General features: G+C 35.9%; 1 protein-coding gene and 1 long non-coding RNA gene across 4 annotated transcripts; one reads left to right on the top strand and one right to left on the bottom strand.

Annotated features, from left to right (window-relative positions):
• Positions 1 to 3,101: 3,101 nt before the first annotated feature.
• LOC147298115 (uncharacterized) lies at positions 3,102 to 4,758 on the top strand. 3 transcript variants are annotated; one of them, XR_015119906.1, is made up of 4 exons: positions 3,102 to 3,322; positions 3,424 to 3,682; positions 3,902 to 4,025; positions 4,401 to 4,758. It is a non-coding gene; the product is annotated as an uncharacterized LOC147298115 (long non-coding RNA). The 3 variants fall into 3 exon arrangements; XR_015119907.1 differs by lacking the exon at positions 3,902 to 4,025; XR_015119905.1 differs by having other exon boundaries at positions 3,902 to 4,758.
• A 1,219-nt stretch (positions 4,759 to 5,977) lies between these two features.
• On the bottom strand, positions 5,978 to 16,503 carry ATM2 (myosin 2). Its single transcript, XM_086243748.1, has 23 exons — positions 15,406 to 16,503; positions 14,986 to 15,087; positions 14,721 to 14,864; positions 14,468 to 14,618; positions 14,344 to 14,371; positions 14,048 to 14,216; positions 13,779 to 13,842; positions 13,631 to 13,644; positions 13,456 to 13,540; positions 12,453 to 12,556; positions 12,206 to 12,344; positions 11,558 to 11,676; positions 11,306 to 11,458; positions 11,135 to 11,224; positions 10,890 to 10,967; positions 10,400 to 10,558; positions 10,017 to 10,220; positions 9,559 to 9,764; positions 9,340 to 9,475; positions 8,992 to 9,121; positions 8,602 to 8,687; positions 7,755 to 7,943; positions 5,978 to 6,807 (listed from the first exon to the last, which is right to left on the bottom strand). The coding sequence occupies exons 1-23, from the start codon at positions 15,775 to 15,777 to the stop codon at positions 6,358 to 6,360; spliced, it is 3,372 nt and encodes a 1,123-aa protein (XP_086099874.1). The 5' UTR covers positions 15,778 to 16,503; the 3' UTR covers positions 5,978 to 6,357.
• Between the last annotated feature and the right edge of the window lie 858 nt (positions 16,504 to 17,361).

Here is a 17,361-nt window from a genome sequence, read left to right as displayed (position 1 = left end):
TCCAAAGTCTTTTTTTAAGGCATTCCAAGTCGTTCATTAACAATTTTAGTTCGTAACTTGAGACATTTTAAATATTTATACTCTTGATACATTTCAAATTGTACCTAGTGATATCTCAAGTCATTTTTTGACACTTCTAAAGGCATACCCTAGAGCTTCTTAAGTTGTGCCTCAAGGCATCTCAAGTAGTTCCTTCGGGCATCGCAAGTCGTTCTTTAAGAATTTCAATTCCTAACTCGAGACATTTTAAATGTTTATACCCTTGATGTCTTTCAAATTGTTCCTAGTGACATCTTAAATCATGTTCTGACACTTCTAAAGGCATACTCTAGAGTTTCTTAAGTTGTGGCTTAGGGCATCTCAAGTCGTTACTTAGGGCATTACAAGTCATTTCTTGATAATTTCATTTTTTAGCTTAAGTCATTTTAAATGTTTATACCCTTGATGCATTTCAAATTGTATCTAGTGTCATCTCAAGTCATGTTTTGACACTCCAAAGTCGTAACTTAGAGTTTCGCAAGTCGTGCTTTAAGACATCTATAATCGTTACTCAGGACATTCCAAGTCGTTCCTTGAGAATTTTAAATATTTATAATGTTGATACATTTCAAATTGTATCTAGTGACATCTCTACCATATTGTGAGTGGGTGATTCAAGTCTCGATAAGTTTTCGTACCTTTTATATATAGTTAAAGTAAATGTCTTCTTCTCCCACCTAAAAACGTACACTATGGAAAATGCATGCTCTTTTAGATTCCTTGCAAATCAAATGTATGAATGCTATGACCGAATAAGAAATAAAGTTATAAGACCCTTATAAGTCATGAACCCTATAATTAAATTCTCTCTGAAATTGAAGTGTATATATTGTATATTTTTATATACATTTCAATATTTCGTACGCTACATTAGTACTTTTTGTTTTTTGAAAGGCTACATTTGTACTTTATATTTAGACATAAATTCAATTTAGACACATAACTATATATGCTATTTCAATGAAGTTCATGAACTTTCAAATATTTCAAATATACACCTAATTTATTATGTAAATTGAAAAATGAAATTTCATCCATCAATTTATTGAGAGATCAGTTAAATGTCAACTTGGTTTTTGCTAACGGGGATTAATTTGCGACGTCGCACCAACTCAGCATACATTTCCCGCCAAATGAGCAACACATGTCCACTTGACACGGGCCCACACACCTATCACCTCTTTCCCTCTCGTTGAACGCTCTCCTGACCATTTAGTCTCCAAAAAATATCACGTTTCCCCCAAATTAGAATATAAATCTCTCACTTGTGTTCAACGAGCGAGAAAGAGATGATGACTTTGTGGACCCGTGTCAGGGGTTAGGTGCCAAATGAGCGACACGGGTCCACCTAACCCCTGGCACGGGCCTACAAACTCTCACTCTCTCTATTATTATTAAATTGTGGGCCCGTGTCGCTCATTTGGCGGGAAATGTTTGCTGAGATAGCGCCACGTCGTCAAGTAATCCCGGTCAGCAAAAGCCAAGCTGTCATTTATAGGGGTGGGCATTTAAACCGGGAACCGGGTGCACCTAACCAAACCGGGGGGAAAAAAACCGTAAAAAACCGCTTTGACCAAAACTGGTCAACACCGGGACCGAACTGGACCGGACCGGTCCAATCCAATTCCGGTTCCAGTTTTGCACTTCACAGAACTGGACTGGACTGGACTGGACCGGATAATTAATATATATTTTTAATTTTTATACATATTTAATTTTTATACAATTTTATACACTTTTTAAACATTTTTATATACATTTTTACAAACATTTTTACACACATTTTTACACACATTTTACACATTTTAGATAATAAAATTAATATTAACCTAGCTATATTTTAGACTCTAAAATATATTTTATATAACCCTATGGCCTATATTCTATATATATAATAATGTTTTAGTATATAATTTTAATTATACCTTTTATAATACAATTAATATATTCTTTATATATACACTAAACCTTATATATTAAAATTATTATAGTTATAGGGTATAGTATATAGTTATAAACTTCTAATAGGGGAAATTATGTATTAGGGTTTAGGGTTTAAAGTTTAATCGAAACCCTATACCCTATACCCTAAACCCTAAAAGTAATAAGCATATAACATATATAACTAATAACTATATAAGTATATATTATATAACCCCAATTAGACTCATAGTCAACTATAACCCTATACCCTAATACAATTATAACCATATACCCTAAACTATATTAATTACTCTATACATATATAAGTAATAAGTATACAAGTATATAATATATATAATTATATAAGTATATAACCCCAATAAAACCTTAATTAGACTCATAGACAACTATAACTCTATATCCTAATACAATTATAATCATATACTCTAAACTATATTAATTACTCTATATATATATAAGTAATAAGTAATAAGTATATAACATATATAACTATATAAGTATATATTATATAACCCCAATTGAAACCCCAATTAGACTCATAGTCAACTATAACCCTATACCCTAATACAATTATAATCATATACCCTAAACTATATTAATTACTCTATACATATATAAGTAATAAGTATATAACATATATAACTATATAAGTATATAACCCCAATCAACCCTAAACCATTTTTGTTTTTTGTTTTTTGTTTTCAATTGCCTAAAGGCCCCAAACCCCAAACCCCAATCAACCATAATTGAAACCCCAATTACTCTTAAATTAGTCAATTACCCAATTGAAATCCCAATTGAAAGTTGAAACCCCAATAAGACTAATTAGTAATTTAGTATCCAATTGAAACCCTAATTAGAATTAGTCTAATTGAGTCAATTACCCAATTGAAACCCCAATTACTCCTAAATTAGTAAATTACCCGATTCAAAGTTTGAAACCCCAATTACTCAATTAGACTAATTTAGTCAATTGACCAAATATTACCCCAATACCCCCAATTGAAACAACCACTCACTCACTCATCTAAGTCAATTTAGATGACTAAATTAGTGAGTCAATTTAGTGTATTGATCAGTGATCACTCATTCAGTCATTCATTGATTTCATTCATCACTCTCGTCTCTCGACACTCACTCAGTCTCCACTCTCCAAACCCTAAACTCGCGTCGCGCCGCCCTCTCTCAATCTCGATCTCATCACTTGCATCAGCTCTCAACCTCTCACGATCTCACCTCTCAGTCTCGCATCTCACCTCTCATCCTTCATCTCTCACTCTCTTGTCTCTCATCTCGAATCTCTCATCTCAGAAGGCAGACTCGCAGCCACCACGAAAGGGTAATCTCATTCTCATCTCTCTCACTTTCATCTCTGACTCTCATCTCTCATCTCTGACTCTCTCATTTTTGTCTGTCATATTATGATTGAACTGAAATTAGGGTTTCGAATTGAATTGGGGATTTGAGGTTTAATGGTTCAGGGTTTAAATTGAGCATATTCTCTCATCTCTCTTCCCGTCGAGTTCACTCTCTCACATCTCAGTGTCTCAAACAGTCAAACCCACGATCGTCTCAGTCCGTCGCCGTTGCCGTCGCCGTCGCGATCTTCCTCTCGCGACCTAAACAGAAACTCAAACGCCTCTCAATCTCCCTTCAGTGTCTCAGTGTCTCGCCTCTTGACTCGCCTCTCGACCCGTCGGTAAGTTCTCTCATCTCTCATATCTCATATCTCATATCTCAGTATCTCACTCTGTCTGATTTACTAATTTAGGGTTTAATTTTGGGTTAGGTTTAGGGTTTGATTTGGGGATTTAGGGTTTGATTTGGGGATTTAGGGTTTGATTTTCTGATTTACTTGATTTTGAGTTTGATAAGTTTGATTTACTAATTTACTTGTTGTTTGGGTTTGATCTTCTAGCTTCCAGAGTCCAGACCCATTCGTGGAAAAAAAGACTATATGAAATAATATAGTCTAGAAACTGATGATCTTGCAATTAACCAATTCGTCACCTGCCATTGGGTTGCTTTTGATTTCTCTAGAGGCATGTATTGCACTTTATGTTTCTGTTTCTTCTATTTCTTTTAGAAGGAGATGGTGAATTACAGATGGGTAAACATAAGGGTAATTCTGGATAGAGTTCTTTAAAGAGGGATAGCTCCTTGTGTGATAACTGAGATTATAAATGGTCAGGAAGGAGCATTTTTATGCTGGAACTTTTTTTTCTAGTTTGAATTTGATAGTTCATGCATAAGGAAGAAAGGAGCTGGGATGATTTTGTTCACATAATATGTAATAACTGAATCAGATGAGTATCTGTATATGTCTATTCAAAAACTTTAATTTGTTAAGTTGAATTCTATTGTTTAGTTGCTTAGTTATTTATTTGGAGTGTTTGAAGACAATTGGTTGTTGACAGGGGTTATTTGAAGACAATTGGCTGCAGGGGGTTGATGGTTGGCTGGTGGCAGGGGGTTGATGATTGGCTAGGGTATTTTAATTTAAGTTATGTAACTTAATTTGTATTTGATTGGTTTGTACTTTGTAATTTGTATTAGGTTGGTTTGTAATTTGTATTTGGTAACTTGTAACTTAGTAAGTTATTAACTTCTTTAGCTTTGGTTGGTTTTTATTTTTTAATTTACTTGCACTTGGAGTGTTAGACAATGGTGAAATGGTTATTGGTTGATATCTTGTAGGTTGTGGAATGGTACAAAAAATGTAATGGTTGAATGTTGATGACTTGATGTCTTATATGTTAATTGTTAAATGTTGAATTGTTGTGATTTGTTGTGACTTGTGACTTGTGACTTTAACAACAAATGGTTGATTTGTTGTTAAAAAAAATGTTTTGATTTGTTGTTAAAAAAATTGTTGTGATTTGTTGTTAAAAATTAAAAACAAAAACATGTTTTAAAATTTTTTTGGCCCAAAAATTTAATTGGTCTAAGGCCCAAATAGTGAGGCCCAGTTTCAAACAGTGAACTGGACTGAACTGGAACTGGTCCAGTTCAGTTTGGTCCAGTTCTGAGCCAAAATTTCCAGTTTTCTAGCACTGCACTGGACTGGATAAGCTTTACAGTTCAGTGTACAGTTTGGGGTGAGCACTGGACTGTACTGGACCGTGCCCACCCCTAGTCATTTAACTGATCTCTCAACGAATAAATGAACAGAAATTCATTTTTCAATTTAGATAATAGATTGGGTGTATATTTGAAATATTTTAAAGTTCATGGACCCCGTTGAAATAGCTTATATAGTTATGTGTCTAAATTGAATTTATGCCTTATATTTAATATGATAAAATTGTTTTGAAAATGCAGAGGCCTATTACATATATAAATTTCATTAAACAATGCCCCTCACTCCACCGACAGTTTCATTTAAGGGATAAATTTTGAATACTAGTGAATACTTATTACACCCAATAAATGAATACTAGCAAATTGCAAGTTCAATCCAACGGTAGTTATACATTGTCTTACACCGTTGCTCGAAATTCATCCCTCATCCAATTTACAATTTTATATAACTTTAAAAGATTTTAGAAAGAAGAAATGCTAGGGGGTAGTATAGAATTTTCCTTTTTTGGTGTCAAAACTAAATAAGTGTAGTTTAAGTAATTTTGCCCTGTAATTACCATAACTAATAATAATTCTATATTGCATAACACACGATCCTACCTATTTTTTCTTGTTTGATAGGAAATGAACTCATATTACGGCTCAAGGCATCTTCAATGAGGATAGAAGACAACCATCCTCACTGAAGACAACCATGGAAGGGACTCCATCCAAACTAACATCAACTATAGATAAAGAAAATTGAGCTAGCAATGGGCTGCCCTATTACAACTACAGGGTCGAAACTGAAAAAAAACAAAAAAACAAAAAAACAAATGGTTATCCTTTTAAGAACTTTGGAGAATAATTCTATATGTATAATTTTAGAAAAACATTAAAAAAAATAAAGTACTAAACACACACGCGAGGCAATATGAACATTTTTTCTTCCATTTCTAAGAAGATCTACATGGTAACACATTACATCAATGCCAACAGATTATACACAAAATGACCTGAACTATTTAAAGAAGAAATAGGGGCTGAAATCACTCAAGAATTCCCTATTTGGCTGGCTATTCACATGCTTGCCAATATTTCCACCAAGTCACAAAAATTTGGTAGATCTACAAATTTCTCACCCTAAACTACCCCAACACCAGGATTCACCAAAATGTGATGCCACATATATAAACAAAGGAGCAGCTCCTGAAGAGGGAGAGGTAGAGTACTGAGAAAATTACTTTCCCCAATCATCATCTATGTATCTTTCCGCACCATAACCCAGAAGTGATGATAATCTGAAACAAGATACTAGGATCCTCTATGTATCTTTCCCCACCATTTCCTACGCCTTTTTTCCTCTTCTGCATGCCCAAATTTATGAAGTTTTGACTTTGTCTCCCGTAATCTTGCCTTGTATTCTTTCTTCCATGACTCAAATCGTTGTTTAAGTCTTCGTAGTTCTTCATCATGATTCATATTTGGAGTTGACTGTCCCGGTTTTACATCAACTAGAGCTTTCACATCATCGTCAAAAGTCTGTTTCCTCTGCTCAAATTCCTTCATCAGATTGCTGACTGCATTCAATGTACCGTTAGTCTCACGCCCTGCTCCATTGATGGGGGTACTTGCACCAGGAGTTCGAGATCCCATGGACATGGCTTCTTCAGAATCATAACGAGGTGAAGCAGCACCGTGTTTTCCAGGTTGACCAGCAGCATTTTCAGAAGCAAGACTCTTTCTGGCTGCAGTAAGACTCATCTGCACAATAATAACAGAAAATCTTCAGGCATTTCAGTAGTTTCAGTTAAGGTATGCCTCTCAGTCTCAATAACCTTTCACACATCTTATGGTTTTTCCAATCTTATTTTACTTTATCGTTAGATTCATAGGTTGGAAATTGGTAAAGAGTATTAATGGTGAGACAAAGTTCAAGCTCACTAGGAAAGCTGGCGCATACTTGATAACTAATTGCACCAGATTCTTTCCAAAGAACTGGTCATTTAGATCTTTTATTTATCTAAGACGGAAATCAAATGTCTTTCAACCATCAATAAGAAACCACCCATTCTTTTCAATGGAGACAAAAATTATATAAATATAATATGAGATATATGCAAGTGTGTACCTCTGCATGCTTATGAGTGTGCATGCACAATGGTTGTCAGGTAAACTTTGATCCCAAAAGCTTAGGACTAGGGTGTGGGCCCAACAATTATATAGAGCTCAACTCAAAGCAAACAGTTTGTTTCTTCTAAGTAGACATAAACCTTGGTTTTAGAAAAGCATCTCCAGGTCACAAGAACTACAAAGCTCACTGGTCAATTTTGGTTTGCCTCTTAAGACTTTGCAAAAATACAACTAATTACTAATGGACAGACATTACATCCTCAGCATCATTGTTGCTTCTAGGACCGAAGTCTAAGGCAGTCATCAGTTTTATTGGCCATCTCTGGTGTAACCTTTTAATGCATTCATTTAAAATGCATCATTATTTTAGCATCCAACCAAAGCTACAATCCACTATGTGATTCACTTTTGAATAAAAAGGATTCAGATTAATTGGATGAGTTGGATCAACCATACAAGTTGGATCATTTTCCCCAATTTCTTAGACCCATTTCAGGCTTCCTTTTTGGTTAATTAACTGCAATACTATTTGATCGTATCTTTCAAAACTGAGATTAAGCATGCACAAGCAAACTCACTTGCAAAGACGCCATCTGTGTTTGCCATACGTCCTGCATAGATTTCATCTTTCCCTCATACTCTGACCACCTTGTCTCAAACTGTTGTAGTTGCTCCTGCAATTCAGCATTTTCCTCTTCCTTGCGCTCCAGAGTTGCTTCAGCCTGAAGAACTCGCCTTTGAAGCTCTGCCAAATCTGAAGGCAAATCCTGCTCAGAAAAAACACTCCACTCAGTTATTGAGCTGAAAACTTCGGATATTTAAAAGAACAAAAATGCAGCTGACCTTTCATTTACAAAAATCCTCCAAAAGCAAAAATTTACTATGATGCACAAGTATTTCAAGAAACTTCTAAAGTTTTTAAGTGGCAACATATCTCCATACCAAAAGAATACTGCTTACAGAAAGCAGAAACCAGATATTTGCAATATGTAATTTTTGGACCCTTGTTAAAACCCTAATATACATTGGCATCGGAAATTTCATAACCAAGGGGAGCAATGTGTCCTTCTATTGTCACACCAAAGTGGAAAACAAGTATAGGGTAAAAGTACAACTATAACTATTTAATCGAGTTTTAGACAAACAAGTTAAAAGGGATCGAGTATTGGGTAATACAGGTAAAATAAGAACCCTACAATTTCAAATACGCAAGAAAAAAAAATTGAAGCGAAGGAAGTAGTTGGGAAAAAAAAAAAAAAAAAGAGAAAAGGAAACCAAGGCTCAACAAAAGAAAACCATTGAGAATAGAACTATATTCAAGAGTTCCATTGGATAGGTTCAAGGAACGGTGGCCAAATATGAAGCAAAAAAAAAAAAAAAGAGTGAAATATTCTTGCGAATAGGTAAGTCCTTTATCGGAAGTACCTTCACATCTGAAATCTTCCTGCCACCCCTCCGTTTAGATTTCGCATTAAGAGTTTTAACTGCACCAGCTTTTTTTCCATCTGCATCTTAAAAGTAACTTCCATTAAAACTGAAAAGTTGTCAAAAGAGATTGTTCCTCAATATAAAGGAGTCAGACAAAAATTGGAGCTCGAGCCACAAAATCAACTGTGTTAGAGACTTAACAACATAGGAAAACAGTGCAGTCCAGCAAACTACAAGGTCCTGAAGAGATAGTCCAAAATTGAATTAAATTGGGATTTTGTTTTTTGCAAGAAATATCCAATCGTACAAAACACTGCTATAATGTATGGTCATAAAACCAGCAAAGTATCTCAACAAAATGAAATTAGAAAAGTTAGCATGCATTACTTGATAAAAATGTGGTAGCTCCTTCCTTGAGTTGATGAAAACGACGACGAGCCTGGTCACCACGGAAGTATTTTTGGACACCAATTATTCCTCGCAGAACCCGCTTTCTCTTATCCTCCAATGAAGCAATCTGTGAACAAAAAGACTCAACAGCATTAGGCACACCATCAGACGAAATAAACTTAAATCAACCAGAAAGAGATATGTTACATCACTGCTACATTAAAATGTTTGAAATTAAGGAAAAATAACAGGCTTTAATGAGCAGTAGTCGACCAAAGAAAAAATTTCATAAGCTAAATGGGATATAAATGAAAAGAAAAATTGAAAACCATTACAGGAGCTTACCTGCCCTGTTCGAAGAAACACTTTAGTATAGCCAATTTGATACATTTCAGGGAGGACATTGAATTGTTGTAGAACAGCAATTGATAGACTTAATGGATCCTGAGGTACACTGGCCTTCAAAAGTAGGAATCCATACCTAAATATGAACAGACACATGAGAAGAGATAACTCAGCAGTGGTGAAAACCAGTAACAAACTAGGGTTTCACTTTATACCAACCTTCCTGCAAACTCTTGATGTGTCATTCTAGTAGGATATCCAGATCGTGATATCCTAACAGCCTCCAAAACTCCACAACACCTGAGCTGTTGTAAAACAAGGTCTACTTCATACATACCAGGAAGGTGCTTACTATTTGGTTTAATGCAGCGAATGAAGTGAGGTGTGCTGCTCTCCAACTGGTGCATCAGTTTAAATAATTGACCCTACAAGAAGACATGATATACGTTAAATGTTGAAAAACACTATCAGCTATGTCTCAGTATACTGTTACATAATTTACAAGAAAATGTAACTTTCTGAACAAAAAAGGTTATTGAAAATCATCTCATAGAGTCGCATCTTACTCGAATGAAATTCATAATTTTGGCTTCTGATCTAAACACACAAAAGCTACTCATATACATACATATATATATATATATATATCCAGCTCAAAGTTGTGCAAGCATATGTACCTTGACCTTGATACCAACACTTGCTGCTGGAGGGTCCAATGCATCTATCTGGCATGAAGTATTTGCTGGTTTCTGGAATTGCTTAAGCACCTTGGAGGTAAACAACTGCAGAAGTTGGCAACTGCATGATGACAGGAGTTGGATGGAAACAGAGGGCGAAGGATCTCTGTTCTTTTCCAGGAAGCCACTTGTGTCATATAGAACCTAATAAAACTCCAAATATTAGTAAAACTAGAACGCATTATAAAAATAATTAACATTTTTATGTATGTAAATGTCCTCAACCTTGAGTCGAATAATTCATCAAGTTAGCTTGTAGGTATAACATACTGCAAGTTAAGCCATCGTACTAAAGTTTGTGAACATGCTCAAGTAAAACCAACCTCTCCAGCATGATGACGAACACTGAAAACTCTGCCTCTTTCTGCTTTAAAGCAAGAGTTATCACTCAAATGTTGCTTAAGTTTATTGGCAAGGGTCAAATCAGTTGCCTTGGGAAAGTTTGATTCCTCGTCCAACAAGGATAGTAGCCCTAAAGGTTTCTGCACATGACACAGAAAACAGTAGCTTTAACTATAAAGGCAAATACTTTGTTCATCTGACGAGAAACAAACAGATAGATGAGGAGATTATAAGCACCAAACTAAGGCCAATTACTTTTATAGCTAATGTGCAATGTATAACTCTACTAAAACATAGCAAAGCACTCAAATTAAGGTAAACTAAATATGGAAAGAAGGTTCAAGCTCTAATTATCACAAATTATACAAGAAGAGTTGAATATTATAGACACTACAAAGGATAAGAATCTAATTAACTCCTGAAGACAAATTAGCAGGCCAATGATGTAGAAGGCTTAAATCATTGGAATACCTTCTCAAAGAGATTCAAGCACTCTTGGTTGTCTTCAAAATCTACTTTAGTCCAATCAACCCCATCCAATTCACATTCCTGAAGTAAAAGGAACCAATACTCACATTAATATTCATACATCTACTCATAATGTATAGTCTGACAAGATCATCATAATGAAGAACACTCATAAGCTGCTTTTGTTTAAAATAAGAGCATCAAAACACCAAGCAATCTTAAAGCTACATTGCATTTGAGATGCTCACCTCCTGCTCAAGCTTGTATAAATGCCGGGTGAAATGTTGTTGCAGCCTCTCATTTGCATAATTAATACACATTTGTTCAAAGCTGTTCTTCTGAAAAATGAGGCACTAAGATCATTACCCATTATACAAATCTCAGTAAAAACAAACTAAAAATGAAATAAATATATATACCTGAAATGACTCAAACCCGTGAATATCAAGTATAGTGATGGATCTCCCAGTTTGGCATTTGCCCACTTGAAGTGACTTGTTAATTTGTTCTACAAGCCAGTCAAACAAGCTCACATAGATAAATTTTGCCAATGCATCCCTTAAGTCAATTGCCTGAATATGAGAGAATAAATCAGCTTCATCTTTCGCTAAAAAAATGCATTTAAAAGCTGTCAGAAATGAAGGGATAGATTGTTGTGGTATTTAACAAACCTGCTGCAATGTCAATCTTTTATGAATACTATCCTCAGCAGCATGGATGTCATTGGCGGATAAAGCTAGCATCAGCTCCTGGGAACTACAACCCATCAGCCTGGCAGCATTGGTTAGAGCTGCCAAAAGGAAAAACCAAGAGATGTTACTTATATGTAGGCATCTATCATGTCCTCATGTGTCAGTTTAAAAGTATTATATGTTTGACTTGACAGCAGACAAACAAATTGAGATAGCAGATGGTGATAGCAGATGGTGATGTCATGGAATGACAATCAGACACTAGGACAAAACTTCTGAGAACAATCTGACAGAAAATTTAAGGGTCTGTCTGGATAAATAAGTAAAAAAGCAGTGCTTTCAGATCCCATTATCTGTAAACTGTTTGGATTACCACTTTCAGAATTGGGATCTTTTCTCTCTGAATTGAAGGCAGCCGCCATTAAACTGTAGATGCAAAAAAACCCAAGGCTTAAGACCCCCATTATCACTATGTAGTTTGTAGACCTCAAAATTGCGTTCTAGTGATCCAGTTTATGACCAAATAGAAAACCCCAGTAGTTACAACTATCATAAAAAATCTAAAGTGAGCAATGCAACTGCCTTAGAACCAGCATCAGGTCACCAAGCGAATGGCATATATCTTACCTTCATCAGCCAACACTTCCACATGATTTTCATTGTCCATTACTTGAAATGATAAGTTTCCCAGCCACAACACAGCAGCCAGCAATGAAAACACATGCTCTTGATCTTCCTTACAAATTCGAACAACGTCTAGCGCTTCCTGAAAAAATGGAAAACAATAACATAAGGGGGAAGTGACACTTTGGTTGTTTAAGGATAAACAGAAAAACAAGGTACATTGAAGTGGTGATAGTAACAACTATCTTACCATGAGCTTATGAAACTTCCGAGCATCATCTACACCATCAATTGCCAAGCAATCACTCTGGTTAAGATACTTGTACTCACTAGCCATTTTAAGGTTCAGTCTTTCTGCAACCAAAAACATAGAATGATTCCCAGTAGAAGTGAATAATATCTTTACAAATTGGCATGTATAGACAATGTTCATATTACAATACACAGCATACCATTGAAGGTTCTAATTTTATTAAAATGGAAATGGTTGTTATAATACTTGTATATGAAACTAACTAAAGGTTTCACACCAGCTTTTAAAACACAAGAAAGGCCATCACCGACCACTGATCATTGCTAGAGTACCATATGATGACAGTTGTAAGAAACAATCAAGAAGAAAGGAATAAGTCAACTCAATGAGTCTACTAATACCTGCCTCACTCACCCTAGGGGGACAAGTTGACTTGTCCCACAAATAAGGTTTGTTGGTTCAGGTCTAGCTAATTTGACTAATCACATATATTCTGTAGTCTAACTTCCTATGATATTTGACGTGGTAAATCATTGGTACTAGTGGGTCCAAAAGGAATTGAACCTAAGATCATTGGTGCTAGGTGCTAGTGGGTCTAACTTCCTATAATATTTGACTAATCAGGTTACATGCCAACTACCATAAAGCAAGTTTTCTTTTCCTTGCTTACAAAAGGAATTGAACCTAAGATCTACCCCATGCTGCTTAAGCAAAGGCTCATGGGCCATACAGCAAGATTGTCTGCGGCATAGCTTCCTAAAATTATGATGTGACAATGTCCTAATCATTGGAAATCTAAATATCCCATAAAGAGCACAAATTTAGAAAAAAAAAAAAAAGTTCAGGGGATTGGCCAGAAAACAGTGAGGAGTGGTCTCCTATTTTGCCACATTGCACCCAGACGCTGAAACAAAAAAACTATCAAAATAGGAATGATGATTATATAGCATTAAATTTATGTTAAGCTAGAATGGATTGAATTAGAAAAGAACTTTCCTACCTTTAAGCATTGATGGAGCACCAGCACAGAGTTGATACAAGATATGGTATGACCTCTCACCATTTTCCAGTTGAGACACTCTTGACTGCTCAAACGAGACATTATAATTTCAGATAAGGCACATCAAAACAATTAAAAATACCCGACTGAAACTCAAATGGGGCAAACTAATTACCTTTTCTAAATAAACTATTCACAATTATGATAGGCGAATTGGTTTGGCACGTACATGAAGTGGTAAAATCAAGTCAGTTACTGTGATTGAAATGATAATCAGGTAATAGCATACCAAAACAGCAATTTATTCAATTTAAAAAGCTTACAGGTTTGGATTTCTGCACCACATATTTTTCCCAGTGTACTAAAATGAATTTCAATCAACTTCCCCTGCAAAAAATTAAAAATATGTTTACCCAAACTGAATATCCTTTAGATCTCATATGTATGAATTGGGAAAAAAGGGAATGGCTATCATTGAGAAAAATCAATGACCAAATTTTAAAAATAATCTTGAATGCTGTTATATAAAAAAACAAATCAAATAACACGAGAAATCAGGGACTGCAACAAAGAAAGTAATAAAGGAACTTACAAATCGGCTAGCATTATCATTTCTGGATGTTTTTGCATTTCCAAATGCTTCCAGTATACAATTGGTCTGAAGGACTGCATGCTCTATGCCACAACTACCACCACCAAGAGCAGCCAAGTATTGCATTGCAATTTTTGCTGTCTCAGTTTTCCCAGATCCACTTTCCCCACTGTAAGAGAAAATTTAATGACTCTTTATAATGAACTTCATGATCTGGTATAGGACAACAAATACAAAGGAAAATATCCATAAACAAGCTTCTAATATGAGGAATACAATATTGAAGAGACTCTAACCTTATGATTATGGACTGATTTACATCATCTGCAAAATAAAATTATAGCCAGGTTAAATAATGCCACCAGATAAAGGGAAACATTTAACTATGGAAAATAAATAAATAAAATAGGTGACATGTACCTCTCATCATCTCATTATAAGCAGCGTCTGCTGTAGCATAAACATGAGGTTTGTGTGCTAGTTTCTGCCTATAAGCTGTGACAAAATCATCTCCATACATTTGGACGTCTTTGAAAGGATTGATTGCAATCAAAACTGGCCCTGCTTTGCTCTACAGAAAAAAAAAAAAAAACACAGATAAATTTAACAGGAGAGTAGGAGGAGGCGTGAATCTAACTAGCAAGCATGAGCAACAGGAAAATTTGACACTTACATAAATCATGTCCTGAGAATATCTACATTGAAGATTGTAAAGAACAGAAGGCTCATTCAAATAACTAAGCTGTATAAGATCATCCACGCCTCCCAGAACATCTGGGTTTGCAGGTAAGAGCTCAGCTCTGGGCACTTTGATTACCTACAGTAACAGCACAAGGGCATAACAACCCACAACCTAAGTGCCCACAGTTGTACAAGAAGCTTATAATGGTTGAAACATATTTAAGATAAGGCCAAAAGGCCCCAAATGATGAACTTACATGGCCACTAGTGAGTGAAACATGTGCCACATCCCCTGAAGTTGATTGTATTGTTCCCGACTCCCACAGTCCACTAGGAAGCTGGCACCAAACACGAAGTTTCTGAAACAAAATACTCACAACATCAATTCACGTTCCACAAATAAAGCACCTAATTTAACGAACAAACTGGCCAAATTTACAAGATGATTTCGTACAAGCATTAATTCAATGCAGAGCTAAATGCATGCTTTATCACAGTGGGTGGGTACATTTACTTCAAGACCCAAAACTTGTAATATGAACTAATTAATATTCTTGGATATTCATACTCCAAATAACACTGGAAAGTCCAGTGAAGACACCAAGATTTGCCAAGACTAAAGAAACATAAAAATAAAACCAACATCAGTGAATAAAACTGTTACCAATCTAAATTACCTTCTTGAGGAAATAACCAACGTTGTCATTCCAATCCGACTTCGCCATCTTCGCCGGCGAGCCCTCCGGTGCCACAACGTATGGCGACTCCCCATTTTGCTCCGTCTTCTTGACGCCGAAATGACCTCTCTTGAACCCCAAATCCTTGTCTTTCCTACTAGCCGAGTCCTCCGGAAAACCATCTTCAATCTTGAAGTTGTTGGGCAGAGACCGGCGCGCCGAGGGCAGCCGAGCCTTGGAAGTCGGCCGAGCAGGCAATGCCGGCGGCAACTCCTTCTGCGGCTTCTCGTTCTCGTCTCTCCGCCGAAGCGAATCCAACATTTCCTCCAGAGAGCTCCTCGCTATCATCGACGGCGACGCCGATACCATCATTTTTTCACAGAAAAGGCTATCGATTCAGTCTCTTCAGAATCCCCCAATCCCCAAATACACCGAAATTCACACCTAAATTCTCAATTCAACACCTGAATTTTCTCAATTCAACCTCTCAGACTTTGACTCCGAACCAATTCAAACCGCGCATTGCGAAAAGAAGAGCAAAAACCCTAAGATCGAAGTATCCAAACCACCTCTAATTCTCCAGATTATTACATGAAACTGAAAGAAATGTGCTTTCGGAAAAACCCAAAGGAAAAGGGAAGAACCGGGAGCTGAATTAAAGATTTCGGAAGCGCTGTGATTGTACGGACGGCGAGCTCAGGAAATGTGCTTGCTTTGCTTCTGAGGTTGGGGAGAAAAGAAACGATTCCAGAGAAACGAACTCTAAAACTCGGTTTGACGAATCGAGGGGTTTACGTTTGGTTTGGGGATTTTGATACTGAAAGCGTAAGTTTCGAGGTTTAGAGAGAGAGAGAGAGAGAGAGAGAGAGAGAGAGAGAGAGAGAGAGAGAGAGAGAGATGGAGGTCGAGTGAGAGGAGGTTAAGTTTGTTGAGGAAAGGAAACGAACCTCTCTCTGTTCAAAAAGATAGAGATAGAGAGAGAGAGAGAAGAGAAATTGAATTGGAAATGAAGAAAAGAAAATAAAAAGAAAAAGCTGCTGTTGTGGAACAGACGAAGGAGCCTGTAATCCCTGTTCTGTTCTGTTTGTGTTGTGTTTGTTTTTGTTTTTGTTTTTGTTTTTGTTTTCTATGTTTTTCAAAAATATAAATTGGAAGGTGGTGGAGGTGGTAAGGTATATAAATATAATAATAATTATGCATGTATGTTGTATGTTGTTGCTTTAAAGCATGGTTTTGTTTGTGGCCAAAAAAAAAAAAAAGCATGGTTTTGTTTTTTTGTTTCGGAAATTCAAAATTTTTTGGTGGAGGTGGGCTTCGAAATTCGACTGTTCAGAGAGCCGTTTGGACTTTGGAGTAAAATAACAGATTTTGAGCTAAACTGCTAAAGTATGTGACAAGCTGAGAGACTGACAGTTGTTAATTGGGAGAGAGGTGAAGAATGGGGTTTCGGATTGGCCCGCGTAGTTTCTAGAAATTACACGAATGGCATCCTATATTTGCATTGGTCAATTCTATTATACCTTTTTTTGTTTATCCCACCCAACTAATTCCATAAGTTGATGTGATAGTAAGATATTGAATGCAAATAAATACACCGATTTGCATTTTTTGGTAAAATTCCTTTTAGACTTTTTTAGGAGTCATTTGGATTTTTGGATCCACAATTTTATATGATATTGCATCATCCATTTAGAAATTATAGCTATTCCTTTTCTTCTAGTCAATTTGAGTATAATGCTAAAAAGTATAACTCTCATAGTTATTTTGGGTGGGGCATTTATTTTAAATATGTGAATAAATTATATTAGGCGATGTAAAATATGTGTGGTTGTTAAACCTGACACATATATTGTCCGTTCTAATACCATATAGAAGTTAAAACAATCAATTCATAATCAATTGGACGAAAAGGGCTAAAAGATTGTATATTATTATGCAAGATTATGAATCCCAAAT

This window comes from Dryas octopetala, chromosome 1 (genome assembly GCF_963921425.1).
Source record: "Dryas octopetala chromosome 1, drDryOcto1.1, whole genome shotgun sequence".
Taxonomy (NCBI): domain Eukaryota; kingdom Viridiplantae; phylum Streptophyta; class Magnoliopsida; order Rosales; family Rosaceae; genus Dryas; species Dryas octopetala.
The sequence above is the reverse complement of the archived record's forward strand: the minus strand, read 5'-3'. Positions and strand labels throughout refer to the sequence as shown.

Bases quoted from the DNA above. Each gene is read 5' to 3' on its own strand.
- ATM2 (XM_086243748.1), bottom strand. From the start codon at position 15,777: ATGATGGTATCGGCGTCGCCGTCGATGATAGCGAGGAGCTCTCTGGAG. The intron at 11,225-11,305 runs GTATATATATTT...CTCATTTTTCAG, and splicing joins ACGGGTTTGAGTCATTTCAG to AAGAACAGCTTTGAACAAAT. The intron at 10,221-10,399 runs GTTGGTTTTACT...GAGTTTTATTAG, and splicing joins TTCGTCATCATGCTGGAGAG to GTTCTATATGACACAAGTGG.